The 20,138-nt window shown below is 45.6% G+C and overlaps 1 protein-coding gene across 3 annotated transcripts in view; it reads left to right on the top strand.

The window, feature by feature from the left end:
- Nucleotides 1-13,555: 13,555 nt before the first annotated feature.
- The window catches only part of LOC148502647 (ras GTPase-activating protein 4-like), a 203,912-nt gene continuing 197,329 nt past the window's right edge, over nucleotides 13,556-20,138 (top strand). Inside the window, exon 1 of one of the 3 annotated variants that reach the window (XM_088449512.1) lies at nucleotides 13,556-13,696. In XM_088449512.1, coding sequence (XP_088305638.1) covers nucleotides 13,632-13,696 — 65 coding nt within the window. In that variant the 5' untranslated portion in view covers nucleotides 13,556-13,631. The remainder of the gene's footprint in view (nucleotides 13,697-20,138) is intronic. The other 2 variants (XM_088449513.1, XM_088449514.1) reach the window with 2 other exon arrangements.

A 20,138-nucleotide genomic window follows, 5' to 3' on the forward strand; every position in this document is an offset into this window, starting at 1 on the left:
TACCACACCGCACACTGAAGGGGGGTTACAAAATGGCGCCCAACGTGGGGCTCGAGCACAGTAAGATGGAAGAAGTGCTCGCAGGATACAGACTAAATGCAGTAAATCCAGCCGGAGCAAACCCCTTGGTAGACACCGTGTCTGATCTTCTCTGGGTGTCCCAGCGAGACCAAGGGTTCAGGAGGCGGAGATTGACCCCATTGTTTAAAGTTACCAGTGTAACTCCGCAGTAGGACAAAGTGTCAAGTACAAAATGGTGGTAGTGCCAAAGTGTTTCAGAGACTGTTTAAAAGCAGAAGCACATGTGTGAAGTTTTCTTGGGACTTGTAGTGCCGTTCATCCCATCTGCGTGGGAAGCGAGGAGAGCGAGCTCAGCGGAATTGTTGTGTGTTCCTCCAGAAGTTGGGGGGAGCACATGTAAAAAGTTGCCCAGCATTAGAGAAGAGCTGGGGGGAGTGCACCCTGCACCCGCAAAAGTTTGGGGGTATTGGGAGGGGCCACGAGAGCCACCTGTCTCCTTTTGACCCGAGGAGGGGAGGAGACTCAATGGGCAGGCCTGGCAGGTACTTCGTTGTATGACATTAAAATTGTCATTTATAACTCATGGATGAACAAACGTGTTTGAGGACACCCGTGACTCTTGTGTTATTATACACATTGGGGGTAGTGGGATATATTGTTGGAAATGTGAATTTTTTTTGCATACTGTTCACTGTTAATGTTTTTTTCCATGCAAATGTGATCTAATGTGATTTTCACCACTGAGATTTTTTTTTTATTATGTGGGGTGACATACGAAATTGCAAGGTTTTACATGTGTGCACCAGTGTAAGTCGGGTGTGCCTGCATGTGCAAGTGATTAGCCAGGTATACCAAAATAATGTATATATTTTAAAGCATACCTACCTAATGGGGGGAGAATGTAACACCCTCTAAGGGATGGTATTTGTAAAAACACCCCTCTCAGTGTTAGAGCTTGCTTCCTGTTGTAGATATTACATGCCTGAGACCCTGGGATCCGTTTTCAGGTAAAGGAGGGGCTGGAGAGATAGACACGCAGGGGTGGGAAGACTGGGTGTGTAGCTGGCAGAGCAGAGGGAGGAGGGGGAGAGAACAAAGGGTGTTGGGAAGAAGAATTTGGGGGAGAGGAAACATCTTTGGGAAGCTTCAGAGCTGGAAGCAGAAATGTAGCCCTCGTGCTCCCCTGGCAGGGGGAGATTGGCGGGGCCATGGTGACTGCCACGATGCCCATCTAACGCCAAAGGAGAAATAGGTCTAGAGTGAGACCACTGAGATAAAGTCTGTGAGAGACCACAGAGAAAGAGCTGGAAGGTTGCAGTGTGAGCAGCCCAGTGAAGTGTTCAGCACCCATGAGAGGGGTAAGAGATGCAAGTATATGTGTTGAAGAGATGGGGAAGAGGAATTTCCCAGGAGCTTTTACTGTTAAGGTACCAGAGGAGTCCCTTATGCATAAAAGCCACCCAGCAGCCATTAAAGGGGGGGGTCACTGTGGTAGCAGTGTGGCTATAGGAGCCATTCCTGTAGGATAGGGATGGGCAGCAGCTGAGCGTCTGATAGCTGCAATAGAAAAGTCTGTATATTGCTGTCCCACGTGAAAGAGAAGGGGAGCAGAGAGAGGCAGACTGTGTATGAGACACTCTGTATATTGTCTTAGAAGAGACAAAGGAGAGGCAGAGTGCAAAAGAAGTTATGTGAGATGTGTGTGAAGCTGTGGAACTACAGGCACCAGCCAGCATAGGGCCAGGTGGACCTGCATGTATGAAGTGGAGAACTACAGGCACCAGCCAGCAAAGTGCTAGGTGGACCTGAACGTATGAAGTGGAGAACTACAGGCACCAGCCAGCAAAGGGCTAGGTGGACCTGCACGTATGAAGTGGAGAACTACAGGCACCAGCCAGCGAAGGGCTAGGTGGACCTGCACATATGAAGTGGAGAACTACAGGCACCAGCCAGCAAAGGGCTAGGTGGACCTGCACGTATGAAGTGGAGAACTACAGGCACCAGGCACCAGCCAGCAAAGGGCTAGGTGGACCTGCACGTATGAAGTGGAGAACTACAGGCACCAGCCAGCGAAGGGCTAGGTGGCCCTGCACATATGAAGTGGAGAACTACAGGCACCAGCCAGCAAAGGGCCAGGTTGACCTGTGTGGGTAAAATGCAAAGCATTCATTGTGACTATGCTTAAAGACTGTGCTGGTGAAGAAGAGTGTGATGTAATGTAACCATATCCATAAGATTGTCATATACCATCTGACATGCCAAGTATATGAGCTGGAGGGAGAGGAGAAGCTGCTGTAACCATATTCTTGTCCTGTAAAGTCATGTGCAGGAGGAGAGAAATAAATTGGTTTATTTTTATAAGAGAAGGTCTGGCGCCCAAGCTATTCAAAAGAACTGTTGCTGCATGTGTCTATCTATACCTGTATCTATATGTGTGACTGTTATAAAGCCTGCATGGTCAGGGACCCCCTTCTCAGGTATTGCCCACACCCTGGAGAGCTAGCCTGAGGCAATAGGAGGTGTATCACTCCAAATGCACCTATGTACCACACCGCACACTGAAGGGGGGTTACACATATATATATATATATTATATATATACACACATATATATATATATATATATATATATATATATATATGTAGTTATATACACACAAATAGCCAGTCCAGGATCCAGGCATTCATCGGATTAATTGAAGAGCACTCATTATATACACAGGCAACATAAAGTGCAATATATATATGTATATATATATATATATATATATATATATATATGTATATATATATATATATATATATATATATATACACACAGCCTCAGCAGTGCATAATACTGAAATACTTGCTGTGTCAGCAGCATCCAGGCTAGCAGTCAGGACTGACACCTCACCTCAGGTGGCCGCCTTCACGGATCTGCCTGCGATTGCTGTGCTGCTGCTTCTTTCGGGGCATGGTGATGGCGGGGTGGAACCTTAGCGATGTCTCATGCCCTGACATCACGTGGGGCAGAGGAGGCGCCAGGTCAGTGCGTGTGGGTGTGCAGCACAGTGAGGGCTAGTGAAGCCTCCCACTGCGCCGCCATGTTTATCCAAGCTAAGTCGGCTCCGGAGTTTGAGCCACAGGTGCCGAGGCTGGGAGCGGGGGTCGCGGCTGGGGGGCAAGGCCAGAAACGTCCACTGAGGCTGCTGTAGCCAGGATTTATTTTTTCTGTGTACAGCAGCAGAAACAATAGAGCAGTTGCTGTGGGCCTATTCTGATGGTAGGCCTGGAGCTGAAGCTCCATCCGCCCCATTGTTAATCTGGCCCTGCAGGAAGCGAAAAATAAAAAGCTGTCAGACCATGGATAAGTTATATGACTGCATTTATGTTCAATAAAGCAGTACTGGAACAGCCCAGTTCATTAGGTCATTACTTGCTGCAAGTGGGCTTGGTAATACATTTTGTAATTCAGTGGGTCCCTGGGTAAGATTTTTATTCTGGGCTCTCCCTCCTCTAGTTCATCCTTGCAAAGATCCCTTTTTCAGACAAACAAAATAACAGCACCATCAACATAACATCCCACATATTATATTAAATACAGTGGCAGAACTTGTGAGTGGTGGGCCCAGGTGCAAAAATTTGCTTTGGGCCCCTTCCTCCACCCTACTTTAAGTTCAAAGTGCAGTGAGTGACAGAGAGAGGTAGAGGGTGACAGGGAGAGGCAAGAATGTGACAAGTAGAGGGTGACAGAGAGAAGCAGTGGGTGACAGGGAGAGATAACAGGCAGTGGGTGACAGGGAGAGGGAAGAGGCAGTAGGTGACAGGGAGAGGGTCATAGTGAGAGGTGACAGGCCATGGGTTACAGGGAGAAGCAGTGGGAGACAGGGAAAGGTGACAGGCATTGGGTGACAGGGAGAGGGAAGAGACAGTGGGAGACAGGGGAGAGGGTGAGAGATGACAGGGAGAAGCAGTGAGTGACAGAGAGAGGGAGAGGGTGACAGGGATAGTTGACGGGCAATGGGTGATAGGGAGAGGTGACAGGCAGTGGGTGATAGGGAGAGGGTGACAGGCAGTGTGTGACAGGGAGATGCAGTGGGTGCCCGACACATTATACCACACTGTAGTACCCCCCACATTATGTCACACTGTAGCGTCCCACACATTATGCCACACTGTAGTACCCCCCACATTATGCCACCTGTAGTGTCCACACATAATGCTACACTGTAGTCCCCACACATTATGCCACCTCTAGTGCCCACACATTATGCTACACTGTAGTCCCCACATATTATTTTATCTGTAGTCCCCACACATTATGCCACCTCTAGTGCCCACACATTATGCTACACTGTAGTCCCCACACATTATGCCACCTGTAGTGCCCACACATTATGCCACCTGTAGTGCCCACACATTATGCTAGACTGTAGTCCCCACACATTATGCCACCTATAGTGCCCACACAGTGTACTCACCAGCAGCATCCACAGGCAGCCTGCAGAGCAGCAGTCACAGTCTCATAATGAGTCACACCCATGAGGCTGCGCTGCTGCTGGGTCAGAGGAGCATGTGATGGGCTCCTCCAATCAGAGCTCAGCACATGCTCCTCTGACCCTACTGCAGAGACTACTTGGAGTTATTGCCCAGTAGTGCACTGCAGTGCTGAGCCTGACTGCACTGTGCTCCGGTCATCTGCGTGTAGCTGCCGGCTGGGCCAGTCACAGCCTTGGCAAGCAGCGGCACTGCACCTGTCATACAGGCAGTGAGGACCCCTATATTGTGGCGGACCCCGTTAGTTCCGCCCCTGATTAAATACCTCCTCCCCACATACCATTATTCCCCCTAAGGCACATGTCTATCTTCTAAGGCTGGTCAATTACTCCTTATCCTGGGATCACTGGTAGTCATTATAGCCAGAAGTAGCATCTGCAGCATGTGCACCACACACAAGACCATCTGCTGCAGTAGAATGGGGAGCAGTAGCAGCAGCAGAATGTGGGTTGGGGGGTTACAGCAAGGGATGGAGATCAGGACCGCATGCTCACAACAAATTGATTTTAAAACTAATAATTAGCAAGCCAAATTGTTCTGCTTTTAGCCACCACTTGGTTACTAATTAGCCCTACCCCATCACCTAATTCTGCATTCTGTTTTTTATTGATCCCCTTACTCCCTAATACTAGGAGGACATATTATCATCTTTGCCACTTTATATACTCTCTCTATCTGATCCTCTCAACAAGAGTACTTCTTTACCTAAATTCATGACCCCAGATATTACCCAAGAACACATTCTGCTAGCCCTGCAATTAGTTTTATAGAAACCCTATATTGTGATTCTAGAAGAGGGGCTAACACCCTCATGATCTCCGAGCCCTATAAGGTGTAACGAGAACTAGTAATTACTCAACATGATTTAATACCAGCACAGCCTTTCATCTGCAAAGCCCAAACCCCAATGCAGGGTTCACTATTGTAGATCAGAGATTCACCAAGGAAGCACCAGCCTTCACAAACATTTACTGATGTTATATAAATGTCACAGGCAGGGCCCACAGCTATCTAAGCTACAGCCATCTCTAGCTGCTGCCTGCATGCATTGTGATGTCACAATGCAGGTCACAGCTCTATATAAAGGATGCCCAGCTACTGGCAGCCATTTTGTGGTGACATTTTTTCTCACATTGATACTCTCTGAGTAGTTCCTGCTTTATTTAAGCAGCTTTGGATAACGACTAATGATAAGGAATTTGGATTACATCTTCCAATAAGGTCCTGAACGGAACATCTTCAGTACAAGAATATGAATAACATCTTCAGGTAAGGACTAAGAGCCATATTCAATTAGAGGCGAAGTTTTCGCCAGTCCGACTGTTCGCTTCATTCGCCTGTTTCAGAGGCGAATTTATTCCGTGCTCGTCCCCGCTTTTCGCCTAATTCAATTGCAAAACAGGCGAACACGGAAAAAGGCGAATACGGAACAGGTGAAAAGTACTGAAAGAATTGGGGAAATCAGGGCCTGATTCAGAGCTGCTCGTAAGCGGCCGCTCGTTCGCTCCGAGCGATGTTCGCACATCTGCGCATGCGTATGGGTCGTAATGCGCATGCATATGGGTCGTAATGCGCATGCGCCAACCAGTCAGTGCAATCGGAAATCGAGCGCTCGCCAAATAGCGAGTGTCTGCTAATTTGAGTTACAGGATGAGGCGTTTGTGGGTGGTAACAGGGGAAGGTGCTTGAAAACGGGGAGTGGAGATCCGAACGCAGGCGTGCCAAACGGTCAAAACGGGCGTTTTAAGGGTGTGCATATTTAACAAAGCAGCGTCATCGGCCACGTCGCTTGGTTGTCTCTTAGCCTGAACTGCTCGCATGATTGCGGTAGGAAAATCCTACCACAAGCACTGCGAGCAGTTCAGACGCCTTTCGATGTACTCGATTAATCAAATAAATAGCGGAGATGACGTAGGATGCGAGCGGCCAGGGGGCGTCTTTACAAAATAGCGAGCGCATGTTTCGTTCGCTCGCTCAGACATAGAGGCGTCAACAGACCGCAAAGAGCGAGCGCTCAATTTAAATAGCCGGCCCCTTTTTCTGAACGAGCGAGCGCAAATAGCGTCCGGCTCTGAATCAGGCCCTCAGTCTGTACCCCAGGAAAAGATGCTCTAACATAGGGAATCAATATAGATGTGTACTAATAGCCCTAATAAAACTATTTTGCGTACTTAAGTTGTGTAAATTGCTTGCTATTAGTGTTTTTGTAAAAGTGGTGAAGAATGGAATAAAGCTGTATTTTTTGGTGAAAATAAGTAGTCCTGTCAAATTTGGGGTGCTTGAAAATAGGTGCTAGCATGTTTTTATGTCTCTAAAGTGAACTTTTAAAAACCGTGAAAAATCCACCTGCTGCATGCACCTGCAATCCCAAAAACACCTGACCCATACTTGTGGACCCCCAAGAAGTCTTTTTCGCTACTTTTAATTTTTATCCCCCCACTTTTTAAATTTACACCCCAAAAATGACATGTCTTTTTTCGGGTGTTGTTAGGTTTTAGTTTCTGTTTTTTTTGCATATTTGTCCTTTGGGGGCCTGTCCCAAGGGGTCTGAGTTGTTTCCCCACGTTTGCACCCCAAAATAAAGATTTTGCATTTCTTTTCACCAGCTATTGATTGGAGAATCATTTTTGGAAAATTGTTTCCACTTAGGCGAAATTGTCCTAGAATTGAATTTGTCGAATTTTTTTTTAGGCAAATTTTTCACAAAAAACAGGCGAATATGGCTTTGCGCCTCTAATTGAATTCCGCTCTATATAACAAATTTTGGCCTGTGACCCTTACCTCTTCAGACACCTCTCTCCATTTTATCTGCAGTTTTTAATTTACAAACAATGTATAAAGCAAATTCTTCATCTGATAATGCACATAAGTGAATTACACATTGGCCCTGATTCAGAGCCGGACGCTCTGAAAGAGCGCTCACTCTGAATCGGGGCGTTTTCTTTTTGGAGCGGTCTCCTGGCCGCTCGCATAGTTGTGGGTGACCATCCACAGCTATTGTGAGCGGCCAGGATGATGGTCGCAATGGTCAGACCATCGCGACCATCGGGCTTACGGCGAGACCCTTGTGGTAGGGTCTCGTTGCCGCAAGCCCCAGAGAGCTTCCGGCTCTAATAGAGCCGGAAGCTCTCCCACTGACATCACTGGTGATGTAAGTGGAGCCGCCCACAAACGGCAGGCGTTCGCATGGGAACGCCTCCGTTTGTGAACCCACCCCCACGCCACGCCTCCAAAACGGTGCGAGCTGTCGATCCAAAAAGGGGGCGAGACCCGGAGCGACGGAGCGCCCTTCGCTAGCCGGGTCTCGCACATGCGCACGTCGGAGCCGGCTCCGGCTTGCGCATGTGCAGTGGCCTAATATCGACCCAATCTCCTTATTAATATCGACCCGCTCGCGAGAACATAGCGCTCGCGAGCGGGTCTGAATCAGGCCCATTGTTTGTCCTTTTTTATTTTTATTTTCATCCTAAAAAAATAGTATGTTGTTGATTGCAAGATCACATTCATGTGGAAAAGGCCTGTCATCTCTTTTCAGGCTTTAGGGCCTGATTTAGAGTTGTACACAAACCCGATGGTTTTACACTGTTGACCACTGTCTTCTCATAAAAAAGCTACAATCCGAAGGTCTTCAGGACACTGGCCCTCATTCAAGAAGCGAGCGCTTGTTCTGAATGAGGGCGGCCGCATGTATGTTTTAGTGCGGCCTCCTGGTCGCTAGCTAAGCTGTGGGTTACCACCCACAGGTTGACGGTCGCGATGGTCAAGACCATTGCGACCATCGGGGCTTGCGACGAGACCCTAAGGTTGGGTCTCGGCAACCGCAAGCCCCAGGAAGCTCCCCACTAACATCACTGCTGATGTCAGTGCGGCCGCCCACAAAACGGCAGGCGTTCCGTAAGGAACGCCTCTGTTTGTGTAGCCACACCCCCCGCCCCGCCGACAAAACGAGGCGAGCTGTCGATCACCATCAACAGCCGCACCTTTTGTAGCGAGCTCCGGAGCGAGAGAATTTCTCTCTTGCTCCGGGGCTTGCGCACGTGCAGTGCGGCCGCTGCGCGTGGGCAGGGCCTTAACATCAACTCGGTTGCGAGCGCTCAGCGCTTGCGATCGGGGCTGAATGAGAGCCACTGTCTTATCCTGATTCCCATCCTACTTATCAAATTGCGCTTTCAGAGTTTGCTTCACTTGATCAGCACCTTCTCTGCTTCCTATATCATTTGGAGTACCACAAGGCTCAGTCCTAAGTACTCTGGGCCTGATTCAGAGACGGACGCTCTGAATGAGCGCTCGCTCTGAATCAGGGTGTTTTGGGGTTTTTTTTGTTCGGCCTCCTGGCCGCTCGCAGAGCTGAGACCATAGCGACCATCGGGCTTGCGACGAGACCCTTGTGGTAGGGTCTCGTGGCCGCAAGCCCCAGAGAGCTTCTGGCTTTAATAGAGCTTGAAGCTCTCCCACTGACATCACTGGTGATGTCAGTGGGGCCGCCCCCAAACGGCAGGCGTTCCTTCGGGAACGCCTCCGTTTGGCCAGCCACCACCCCTGCCCACCTACCAAACGGGGCGAGCTGTCAATCACCATCGGCAGCTCGTCCCCTTTGGTGCGGGACCCGGAGCGACGGAGCACTCGTCGCTAGCCGGGTCTCGCGCATGCGCACGACGGAGCCGGCTCCATCGTGCGCATGCCCAGTGAGCAAACATCGACCCGGTTGCGAGCGCTCAACGCTTGCGACCAGATCTGAATCAGGCCCTCTGCTTTTTTCCACCTCTCTTGAGAAACCAATATGCACTTTCAGAATCCAGTAGTGATTTTCCCTACTGCAAGCCATTTGTGTACCAGACCCAGCTCGATGATTATTCTTTGTAGCTGCACCAGCATGCCACATCTGGAGCATACATGCCAACTTTTAATCTGCCCTCCCTGGGAGAAGCCCGGGGAGAGGCAGCAGTCGGGCAGTAATGTGGGTGGGGCCGGACCATTCGCATCATTAGGCCTCATCCCCTCGCGGTGAAACTCCCGCGTTTCGCGCATATTTTAATAGGGGGTGTGGCCAAATGGCGCGATTGTAATGGAAACGCATCATCAAGCCATGCCCCCTAATGACGGACCGTGGATTTCAGGTAAGTTTCTCCCCATTCTACCCACTTCACTAGGAAGTGGGCGGGATGCGGGAGAAGTGCCTACACTTCCCTTCCGGGGGTTACCCAAAAAATCGGGAGCCTCCCGCGACTTTCGGGAGTGTAGGCATGTATGATCTGGAGGCACTGCATGGGGATGGTATATGTAATAGGCTGCGTACTTCAAGCATCGGTGAGTCCCGTGCGAGATGCCCGATGTTTTAAAGTAGCAGTCAATTAAAAGTCAAAACCAACCTGGTACTGCCTTTTAAATGGCTGTTACTTTAAAACATCGGTCAGTTTAGCAAACATTTTATTTGACAGTGTATGCCCAGCATTACATATTTACCTAATAACCAGACTGTGCATAAGAACGGAAAACATAACTCATTTAAAATATTAAAATAACATGATTACAAAAAAATGTTATGCTAATCCTGTCATAGTTAAGGTAAACAGTCATTAATATGCACACAAATCTCACATATTAACCTATTCAATTTCACTTACTGTAACTACAATCTACAGCAAGTGGATCCACCCACACAATTTAATTTACTAAGGAGCTGTCTATTTTTAACCCATATTCTTAGGCCCGTATTCAACTAGCCGCAATAATTTTCTGCCGTCATTGCTTGTTTTTGCCGCAGAAACTTATCGGGCGTGCCCCCGCTATTCACCCTATTCAATTCCAAAGGAAGCGAAACGGCAAGCCGCGATGTCGGAACAGGCGGAAAGTGCTGTCAGAAATGGGGAAATCAGCCTGGACCCCCCAAAAAGGTGCACTAACATTGGGAATCAATGTAGATGTCCCCGAATACGCCTAATAAAGCTGTTTGGGGTACTTAAGATGCTTCAATAGCTTCTAATTAGCGTCTTTGCACAAGTGGTGAAGAATGGCATAAAGCAGTACTTTTTGGTGGAAATAAGTAGTCCTGTCAAATTTTGGGTACTTCAACATGGGTGCTAGCAAATTTTAAAGTCTCTAAAGTGAAGTTAAAAATATTGTGGAAAAACCCATGTGTTGCAAGCACCTGCAATCAAAAAAACACCTCACCCCTACTTGCATACCCCCCAAAAGTCTAATTCGCTACTTTTTATGTTTGTACCCCAACTTTGTACTTTTTTGCTCCCTTTTTCAAAGTCATTTTTTTGGGGGTTCCTCCTTTTTTTAGGGATTTTTTTACGCAGTTATCGTTTGGGGGGCTGTCCCAAGGGTTCTGAGTGGCTTCCCCACCTTTGCACCCCAAATCTGCAATTCTGCACTTTTTTTCCACCTACTCTCATAGGCAAATCTTTTCCGCCTACTACATTCATATTGCATTGACTTTCCGCGTACATGAAAAGTCTTTGCAATTGAATATGGCATAAAGTTTCCGTCTGGCGAAATTACGTCATACGCCATACTTTTCCGTGGATTCCGACTTTTCGCATCTAATTGAATACGGGCCTTAGTGTCCACTACCTGTCTCTCCACATCTCAAAATCTTCTAACTGTTCAGGCTCTTGTTTCCTTATTATTAATCTCTCATTCAGCAAAACCAAAGAACATTCTGAGATCTATGCATATAATTATAATATTCTTCAATATACTCCTTTCTCATTTCTAATTGCTTGAAAATACTGTCACTCCATTCATGCAATATAAAACTACCACTGTTTCTACATAACCCAAAACATTGTGGTGATGTTCCTGTTTTTACATATTTCCTGTATTACCACTCAATCTGCCTGTCTCTGATTTTCTGTGCTTAGTTCCCTGATGACACTGGCTGCCAGCACTAGGCATTGCTGACAGGTTGTGGTCCCAACTGCTCATGCGTGACCTGGCATTTAAGGGTCACACCTGAGCACAGTCTGGGGCTTCCAGATGCAGATTTGTCAAAAATAAAAAACAACAATGAAAAAAAGGAAAATATACATAAATATTTTTTTAATGCAATTGTAATAAAAAATGGTTTATTAATAAAAAGGAGCCTATGTATTAATAATCGCAGAACTCCCACAATTCTTAAGGTATCATATCGCTGTGGATATTTTCATTTTTAAAAATATCCCTGCCATGTACAAAGGGGAACTCGCAGGGTCAGCAGTTGGGGTAACTGCTGTCCCTGTGAGTTATATCCCCAGCATTTAGCAGTAGTTTTTCATGTTTTAAGGAAGACTTCTCCGGGGGAAGCTGATACTGCGCATTGGCACAATGTCAGTATCTGCCATCGGCCGGAGGCTGCTGGAAAGGGATCATAAGCCTCCACAGGCTTAAAGCAGTTTACACCTGTCGCCTAACTGTGAAAAGCTTTGGTTTTTGGAGAATTGTACATAGGGGTCAGATCGTAGTCCCCAGTGATTATAATGGGGACTACATCTGCAGTGCTAATTAAGCCAGAGATTTCTGTGAAATCTCCTGCATTGTGCTATTAGTACATAGCAACAGTTCATAAAATTATGCAAAAACTGCAGTTTCTACATAATTTGATCAAATAAAAAGCTTGATACATAGGCCCTTAAAGCATTTTTCATTTTATTAAATCTGCTGTCGCCATCATGGGATAGCATAGCAGGACAGCAGGCAGTACAGTATTGTTGCTGTCCTTAAAAATGTGGAAATATCTTTAGTATGCTCTGCTTGGGAAATTATAACAGGAGATCCCCGGCAAAAATCACCACCCGGCGATATGCGGCAAATTCTATAGCATCGTACAATGCTTGATAGGGAGAATCCCTAAATTTAGGGATTTTCTCTCGTAAATATGGTCCCCCAAAAAGCTAAACATGGTGGCAGCTTTTATATATGACTATGGGGCATAGTAGCCAAATGCAGAAATCACAAAAATCTCCTGGAAAAGGCAAATTAGCGCTACAACACGCAGGGCCTGATTCAGACCCGCTCGCAAGCGCATTGCGCTCGCAAGCAGGTTGATGGTGGCGCAGTGCGCACGCACGGCGTGCGCGAACCCCGGAGCGAGTGAGACCTTCACTCGCTCCAGAGCTCCCAGCAAAACGGGGCGGCTGTCGATGTTGATCGACAGCTCGCCCTGTTTTGTAGGCGGGTAGGGGGGGTGGCTGAACAAACGGAGGCGTTCCCGAAGGAACGCCTGCCGTTTGTGGGCGGCCCTACTAGCATCACTTGTGATGTCAGTAGTGGACTTCCGGCTCTATTAGAGTTGGAAGTCCACTTGGCATTGCGAGTGCTGAGACCCTACCACAAGGGTCTCCTCGCAATGCCGATGGTCGCGATAATCTCGACCATCACCAGGCCGCACGCACAAGCTGTGCGAGTGGCCTGGAGGCCGGAATAAAGAAAATAGGGACGCCCTGATTCAGAGCGAGCGCACGCAAATAGCGTGCACCTCTGAATCAGGCCCACAGTCCCCATTATTCTCAATGGGGACTCCAGTCTGACCTCTAATGATTATTCCCACCACGATATGGACTAAAGAAAAAAAAACTTTGCCATTTTAATACATAATAAACCATTCTATCTTCTTTACATCATGTGGTTTTATGTCTACTCTTCCCTCCCAAAAACAAAGATGGAACTTGTACGTCTAACAATGGCATATTACTTAAAAGCATGTATGTGTATCATGATTTAGAAAGTGTTGCACTAACTCCATGCATGATGTGCAGCAGGCAGCCATACAGGAGGGTTATTACTGTGCGTCACAGCAGAACATGTTATTGTTACGTCACAAAGCCCAGAAAGGGGATACAGGCAGCTGATGCCTGGGGAAGGGGATACAGCAGCAGCGGCAGCGGGTCCAGCCTGGCTCCTCTTTGTCAGGCACGCCCTCTGAGCTCTCCTCCTCCAGCTACTGGCTGCTGCCATCTGATTGCTCTCTTGTTACAGGCAGCTCCTGGCACTTGCTGCTGCTGCACATACCCAGCCTGAGGACTGATGCACAGGGAGCCGGAGACGCCGGGCTGCTGCTGATTCTTCTGCTCGCTCTCCCAGCCATGGCCAGAAGGAGTTCACTGTTCATTCGGGTAGTTGAAGGGAAGAACTTATCCGCCAAGGACATGTAAGTTCCATGTAGTGTGAGTGACATGTGTCCTTTTACCTGTACTGTAAACATCTGGCAGGCGATGTATGTGTAACCGATTGGACGTTCCCTATACATACAGCATATGAAACATCTGGTAATACGTGTAACACCGCTAATGACAGGTGAATTACAAGTCAGTTTGTTGCAGTTAAGTGCTGCGCTAGCACAGTGGGTAATACATCCTTTTACAAGCTGGGCTGGGGAATTGCAGAAGTCTCCTAAACCTATAACCTGTCTAGTGTGATACATATAGTACTTGTTATCATCCTGATTGCCAGTTAGGAATATAAAAGAGAACCCTAGTGAGGATTTTGTGGTTGTGCATTGAAGGGTACACCCTGTATGTTTAATTCTATATATAAATCCCATTCACGTAAAATAAACAGGATGAGGCTGCACGGCTCTCAGCAGCTGGAAAGGTGCGCTAAGTGCTAATCACAGTGGAAGGATATGATTTGAAATAGTATAAGACCATTACCTGTAATTGCCTGTTATCTTGGCACATACTGCTCAAATAAATCGCTGCAGTGCAAATGAGCCAAAGCATGGAGACAACCAAATGCCCTGTTTACCTATTTCCTACCATTAGTGAAATATTGGTATGGTTATTCCTGAATATCTGTACATTGAGCTGCAAAGTCTTGCAACTATGACATTTCATTCAATGTTTACAATAACAAAATAACACAATCTTTTTGTTGTTTTTTTACCACTTTATTGCCTTTTTTGACATAGGGTTTTCCATGAATCTAGGAAAAAATGAAAAACCCTGGGCATTTAATTGCTGCTAAACACTTATGTTTAGCTATTCACTGGGATGGTAGGAAGTGTTTGGATCAATGTGTTGTGTAAAATTATTATACGTAATCTTAGGGATAACTTCTTGGTGGATAATGTGTATATCATTCTACTGTTTGTTTTATTCAAGAAAATCCTATGAATCTCTACCATGAGATGGTTACAATTTGAGAGATGCTTATTCTCGCCAGAGACTGTCACCAGTGTATTCTACAGAGCTAACAGCCTGGAGAGGTTTAATGTAAAATGTGCAATGTAAGGTTGTTGGAGACAGCGTGTTGGACTGCTGTCAGACTGGCAGGCGTGTTCAATCAGCTGCACTGGCAATAACACTGTTCTCTGTTTACCTTTTAAACTTCTGAAAGCTATTAGCTATGCAGGCTGCACTGAGAGCAGGCACCAGCTGGAATGTGGTCACTAAGGTTGGTGGTCCTGGGGAATATACCAGTATGATATTACAAGTGTAGTATTTATTTTTTCATATTTTAGATTATTGTGTACCTTCTAATATTCTGCTAATTCAAGGATTTGTTTATATGGTAGTGTGGGCTACAGTGATTTAGCTGCTGATGTGGAGATGGATGCATTTTGTGTTACAAGCAGATATATAAACTGCACCCCAAAAAAAGACGCATTTTTGCAGGTATGCTGAGCCAGACTATGAAAGGGTATCATATGTTCCAGGTTTTTATCAGGAGAAAACAGTTTGTACCAGGTTAATAAAAGTAACATATGTGCCTGGTTATGCCGGGAGATGTGGCATAGCAGTATTAGTAGTAAATGTAGAATATATAGCACTTTAAGGGACTGATTCTGCGATGGGCGCGGCTACATTCTCACTTGTGTCTGCTGTCGGTGCCGGTGTTGCGGCTGCGAGTACATGCAAATTGGGGCAGCACAGACAGTCTAATGGTTAGCATTACTGCCTCACAGCACTGAGGTCGTGGGTTCTATTCCAACCACGGCCCTAACTGTGTGGAGTTTGTATATTCTCCCTGTGCTTGCGTGGGTTTCCTCCAGGTACTCCGGTTTCCTCCCACACTCCAAAAATATACTGGTAGGTTAATTGTCTCCCAATAAAAATTAACCCTAGTGTGTATCCACTGTGGCAAGGACTGATGTGAATGGCCAACTATTCTCTATAAAAGTGCTATGGAATATGTGTGCGCTATATAAATAACTGGTAATCAATAATAATAAATGCTAGTATCAGCCCTTCGCCTGGTGTACAAACATGCATCTGAATGTGCAAGGACTGAGACACCCACTTTCTGCGTCTCTGCACGCTGTAATACCGCAAGTGATCTTTTAGACTCCACCATTGGTGCACCATTGACACTTGTATGGCTGGTGCCGTTTCACCAAATGACTCTAGCCTCCTATGGCTGCGGCAGTGGGTCTGTGGATGCAGCCACTTTCACTGACACTCCTGCAACACTCTCATAACATGGACTTTTTTTGCATTCACTTCTAGCCACCTCCTAGTCACCCCCCAGTATCGCTTAACTACATGAAGATCGGCATTGTGAGCAGATTGTGGGCGGGATGCACTATCATCAATCATGTGGTCAGACCTCAGAAAATGCAGTTTTTGGGGGGTTTGACCACATTTCTCATATGCACCAAGCTTCAGAAAGCAAAGGTTTCCACAGCTTGGCCCCAGTAGGTCAGATGGTGTTGCTCAGTAGAAACCTTTGGGCTTCCTTTGCATAGTGCTCTGAGGGGGATCCAATAAGATCCCTTCCAGCATGCGCAGTCATAAACTCGGAAGTCCTTCTATCAAAGGACAGCTCTTATCGGGAGAGCTGTCCTTTGCGAGTTTACTCGGAAATCTTCATGCATACAGATGTAATTAACGCTGACGTGCATTCGATGAGTGGAAGGACTTGGTGCATCCCACCCTGTGCGAGACTCAGGATAAGGACCTAAGTTTCATATGTGTAAAACTGGTCTGTGTCTGTACAGTAATACTAATAAACAGCACATAGTATTTTTCACGTAAAAGAAATAAAAACAGATGCAAATACTACATAAAAATACAATTTAAGTTCAAATAAATACTAACATTTGTGTAATTCAAATGGGAATCTTCTTCTCTGCCATGGACTGATTGCAAATATCAATTAAATAATGCAAATTACAGAAGCCACTCTAATAATTTTATATAGTAAAATTGGGGAGTGGCGGGAAGGCGAGGATCAAGACCCACTCAGCCAATCAGAAGAAGCTGCCTTTATCATCATCTGGCACCTGCAAAATTTACTCCTTCAGACAGACTTATATGCATCTGTGTTCTGGTTTCCATGACCGACATTTGCATGAACACGCTAGCACATTACTTGGCCAACTCTAGCCTCTCTAAGCATAAGAGCAAAATGTGGCCAACTCTGATTATGGGTGGAATCCTAAAAACTTTTTGTGCGTATGCACATTACAAAAATGAGTATCTTACATAAAAATTATGTCCAGCTTATATCAGGCCCTTAGGTGGCAAGAAATAAGTAAATGATTTTTTGAGCAGTTTAGGGGCCTTGATCACTCCAGTCCTTATACATTGGAATTGTTGTTTTCATTCTTATGCATCGTCTAATATTAATAAGATGGTTATATTTTCCAGCTTCTGTATAATATGTAATCACTTTATTTTTCTTGCACCTTTGTTTTATTTGTATGTGCATCTGCAACTAAATTAAAAGGAAAAACTAGGGAATTGTTCTAGTTAACTTTTGTGTGTAATATGATATTGGATTATAAATTTTAAAGTCATAACTGATTTTTATATATATATATATATATATATATAAAATCAGTGAAGTGCGGTAAGGTCAATGGCTGGGGAGGCACACGTATAAAAATACAGTTTTCATATCAAAACTCTGGAGCATGACAGGGAGTATGATAGGGGAGGGAGTATGACAGGGGTGCTGCATAACATATAAGAATATTTTGATTTTGAAACCCCTTAGTGAATAGAACTCTTGCTTGGTTACTCAGGAGGAGGCTGTCCCAACATGCCAGTGAAACCTTAAGCCGGCCATACACGGTGCGATTTGCACCTTGCGATGCGACAGGGGATCTGAGGGCCAATATATGGGGTGGTCCCCACATACGTTGGGATATGCCAGCACCCCCCTCCCCCACCTGCATATCGCTGCATGGAATCGCACATCGAAACCCCAGATCAACTGAACCTACATTCAGTACTCCACAAACGCACCAAAAGATGCAGAGAGGATCTGCTGCAGGAACATTCACTGTAAATTTATTCCAAACACACTCTTACCGGCGTTATAAGGTAACATAGCATAATAAAGATGGGAAAAGTATATTACAAGGCAATGCTATTTGCAGGATTGGTTTTATAATGAAACTGCAAAAGCCTCATTTCTGCCAATAGAATATTGTTAGAGTAAGGGGGCATGGGAGATGTCTTTATGTCATGTTTTATTTGTACATTTCAGTCTTAATATCACATTGATTTCTGCTTATAAAAATGCTTTTCCTTGTCAGAATTGCCATATTACATACCTCCCAACTCCCACAATTCAGGTACTGTCCCACAGTCCCATCTACAGGCAGCTGTGTCCCGCGGTGGGGGAAAGTTGGGGGAGAGCCCTCTCACTGCTGCTATGCAGAGCAGCATATGAATAGATTCCATGCGACATCTCTTCACTGTTCGGGGAGAGCCTGGGGGCAGACCAGCATTTCCGGGAGTGCTGGGCTCGCCCCCTGAGTGATGAAAATGGGGGCATGTCATGAGGCCATACTGCTTCACTACTAGGCCACGCCCCCTTTCTGACCTGATACTGATATTAAGAATGTTGGGAGGTATGATATTATGTTACACATATATTAATATTGTACTATTGGTCATGTACTACTTGCCCATTCCTTGTTTTATGCAGTAATGTGTGCCTCTCGTCAGTGGATATAAAATGTAATCAGCGTTTCCCTGCTTTTTATTGTATTGTTGGTCATTTGTAAATTCTAGCTACAGTTAATTGGCTAGTTAAACAGGAGTCTGGGGGGTGGGCAGATACAGGAGGGAGGCGCTGATTGCTGTGTCCCGGCTGCAGATGCTGTGATACACGGTGCTGATCCCCAAGGAGCTTACCTTCTCGACAGACACTCAGCAATATTAAGAACAAGTTATAAAGTACAGTTAGAAGTATGTTTTCTCCCCCCCGCTATTTTTTTCTGGGCTTGCAGCCCCCACTCAGCAACTGCCACTGCTCATGTGCACCAGTCATATAGGGGTATTCAATATGGGAGCGAAAACATCGTTTTTGCTTTAATATCGCACTTTTGACGTCATTATCGCAGGTTTTACTTTTACACCGTATTCAATTTCAAAGACTTATCGCAGGTTTGAAAAGTCTTTGATAAAAAGCGGGGATAACTTTTCACCATTGAATAGGTGTCGAAAAAAAGTGCAGAATTGGGGTTTAGGGGTGCAGGCTTAAAAAAAATAGTCTGCACCCCTGAGAATGACATTTAAAAAAGAACTGTGTCAAAAAAAGTTTAAAAAAATAATAGGGACACCCCAAAAACTTAATTTAAAAATTGGGGTGAAAAAAAAATGGGAAAAAATTGTTTAATAATAGGGAAATAAGTTCAAGGCTATTCTGCAAGTATGCGGCAGGTGTTTTCTAGAATAGATTTATAGCGGCAGGTGCACAATTGCAGAATTTTTAAAAACTTATGTACCCCAAATTTGATGGGACCACTTAAAAAAACGAAAAAAATAACCTAAGTGCTCTTCTGCATCACTTCTTCAATGTCGGGAAAAAACACTTGCTGCGGCTATTTAAATCCCCGACTTACAATTACAGGCTAAAACGGGGATACCCATAGTGATCCCCCATGTTTTTACAACTTTAGGGGGGTCCTACAATTTTTTTAAGGAAAAATTTGTAACTTTACGCAAATCCAACTTCGCAGGCTCCCCTTTTCGTTAATTTCATATTGAATACGGGGATAAGCGGGCGCGCGCCCGATACTTTAACGCAGGTAAAAACTCCGATATGAAACGTAAACTTCGACAGTGAAGTTTCCGTTTCATATTGAATTCCCCTCATAAACTTCTTTTTTCTCTTCCTAGCTCTTATACTACCCTGATTCTGCCTTAACTTACGGTAATTGAAGAAATCCCTGACCTTAGTATGTAACAGTGATTGGGAGGTAGTGCATATGTGTGTGAATCCAGAAGATGGAGGAATAATCTTTTGTTAAGCTAGCTCACACACACATCTCTTTAAATATCGTCATACTGTCCTATTAATGTCATGTGCCTGGCAACCAAACAAGGCTTACACTGGTGTTGTCAAAACTAGTTTGGGAAAACATATGAACCTTCCCAAAGTTCAAACCTCCCCGCAAGGAAGTAAAGGTTGGCCATTAAACATGAACACTTCCATAACACAATACACTAAACTACATAAGAGAACATTGGACATTGCTGCACAAACATGTACATATGCTCTATGTACCGTCAGGTGTGCAATCAAAGTAAAATATGAGTATACACTTATAAAACAGGGGACTCAGTAAAACCTGGAGGGACCTCTGCTCGCAATTATACCTCCCAGTAGTCCTGATGTTGTGGGGGCTGTTTCCATTC

The sequence above is a fragment of the Taudactylus pleione genome, unplaced genomic scaffold, assembly GCF_031769625.1.
Source record: "Taudactylus pleione unplaced genomic scaffold, aTauple2 ptg000487l, whole genome shotgun sequence".
Lineage (NCBI taxonomy): Eukaryota > Metazoa > Chordata > Amphibia > Anura > Myobatrachidae > Taudactylus > Taudactylus pleione.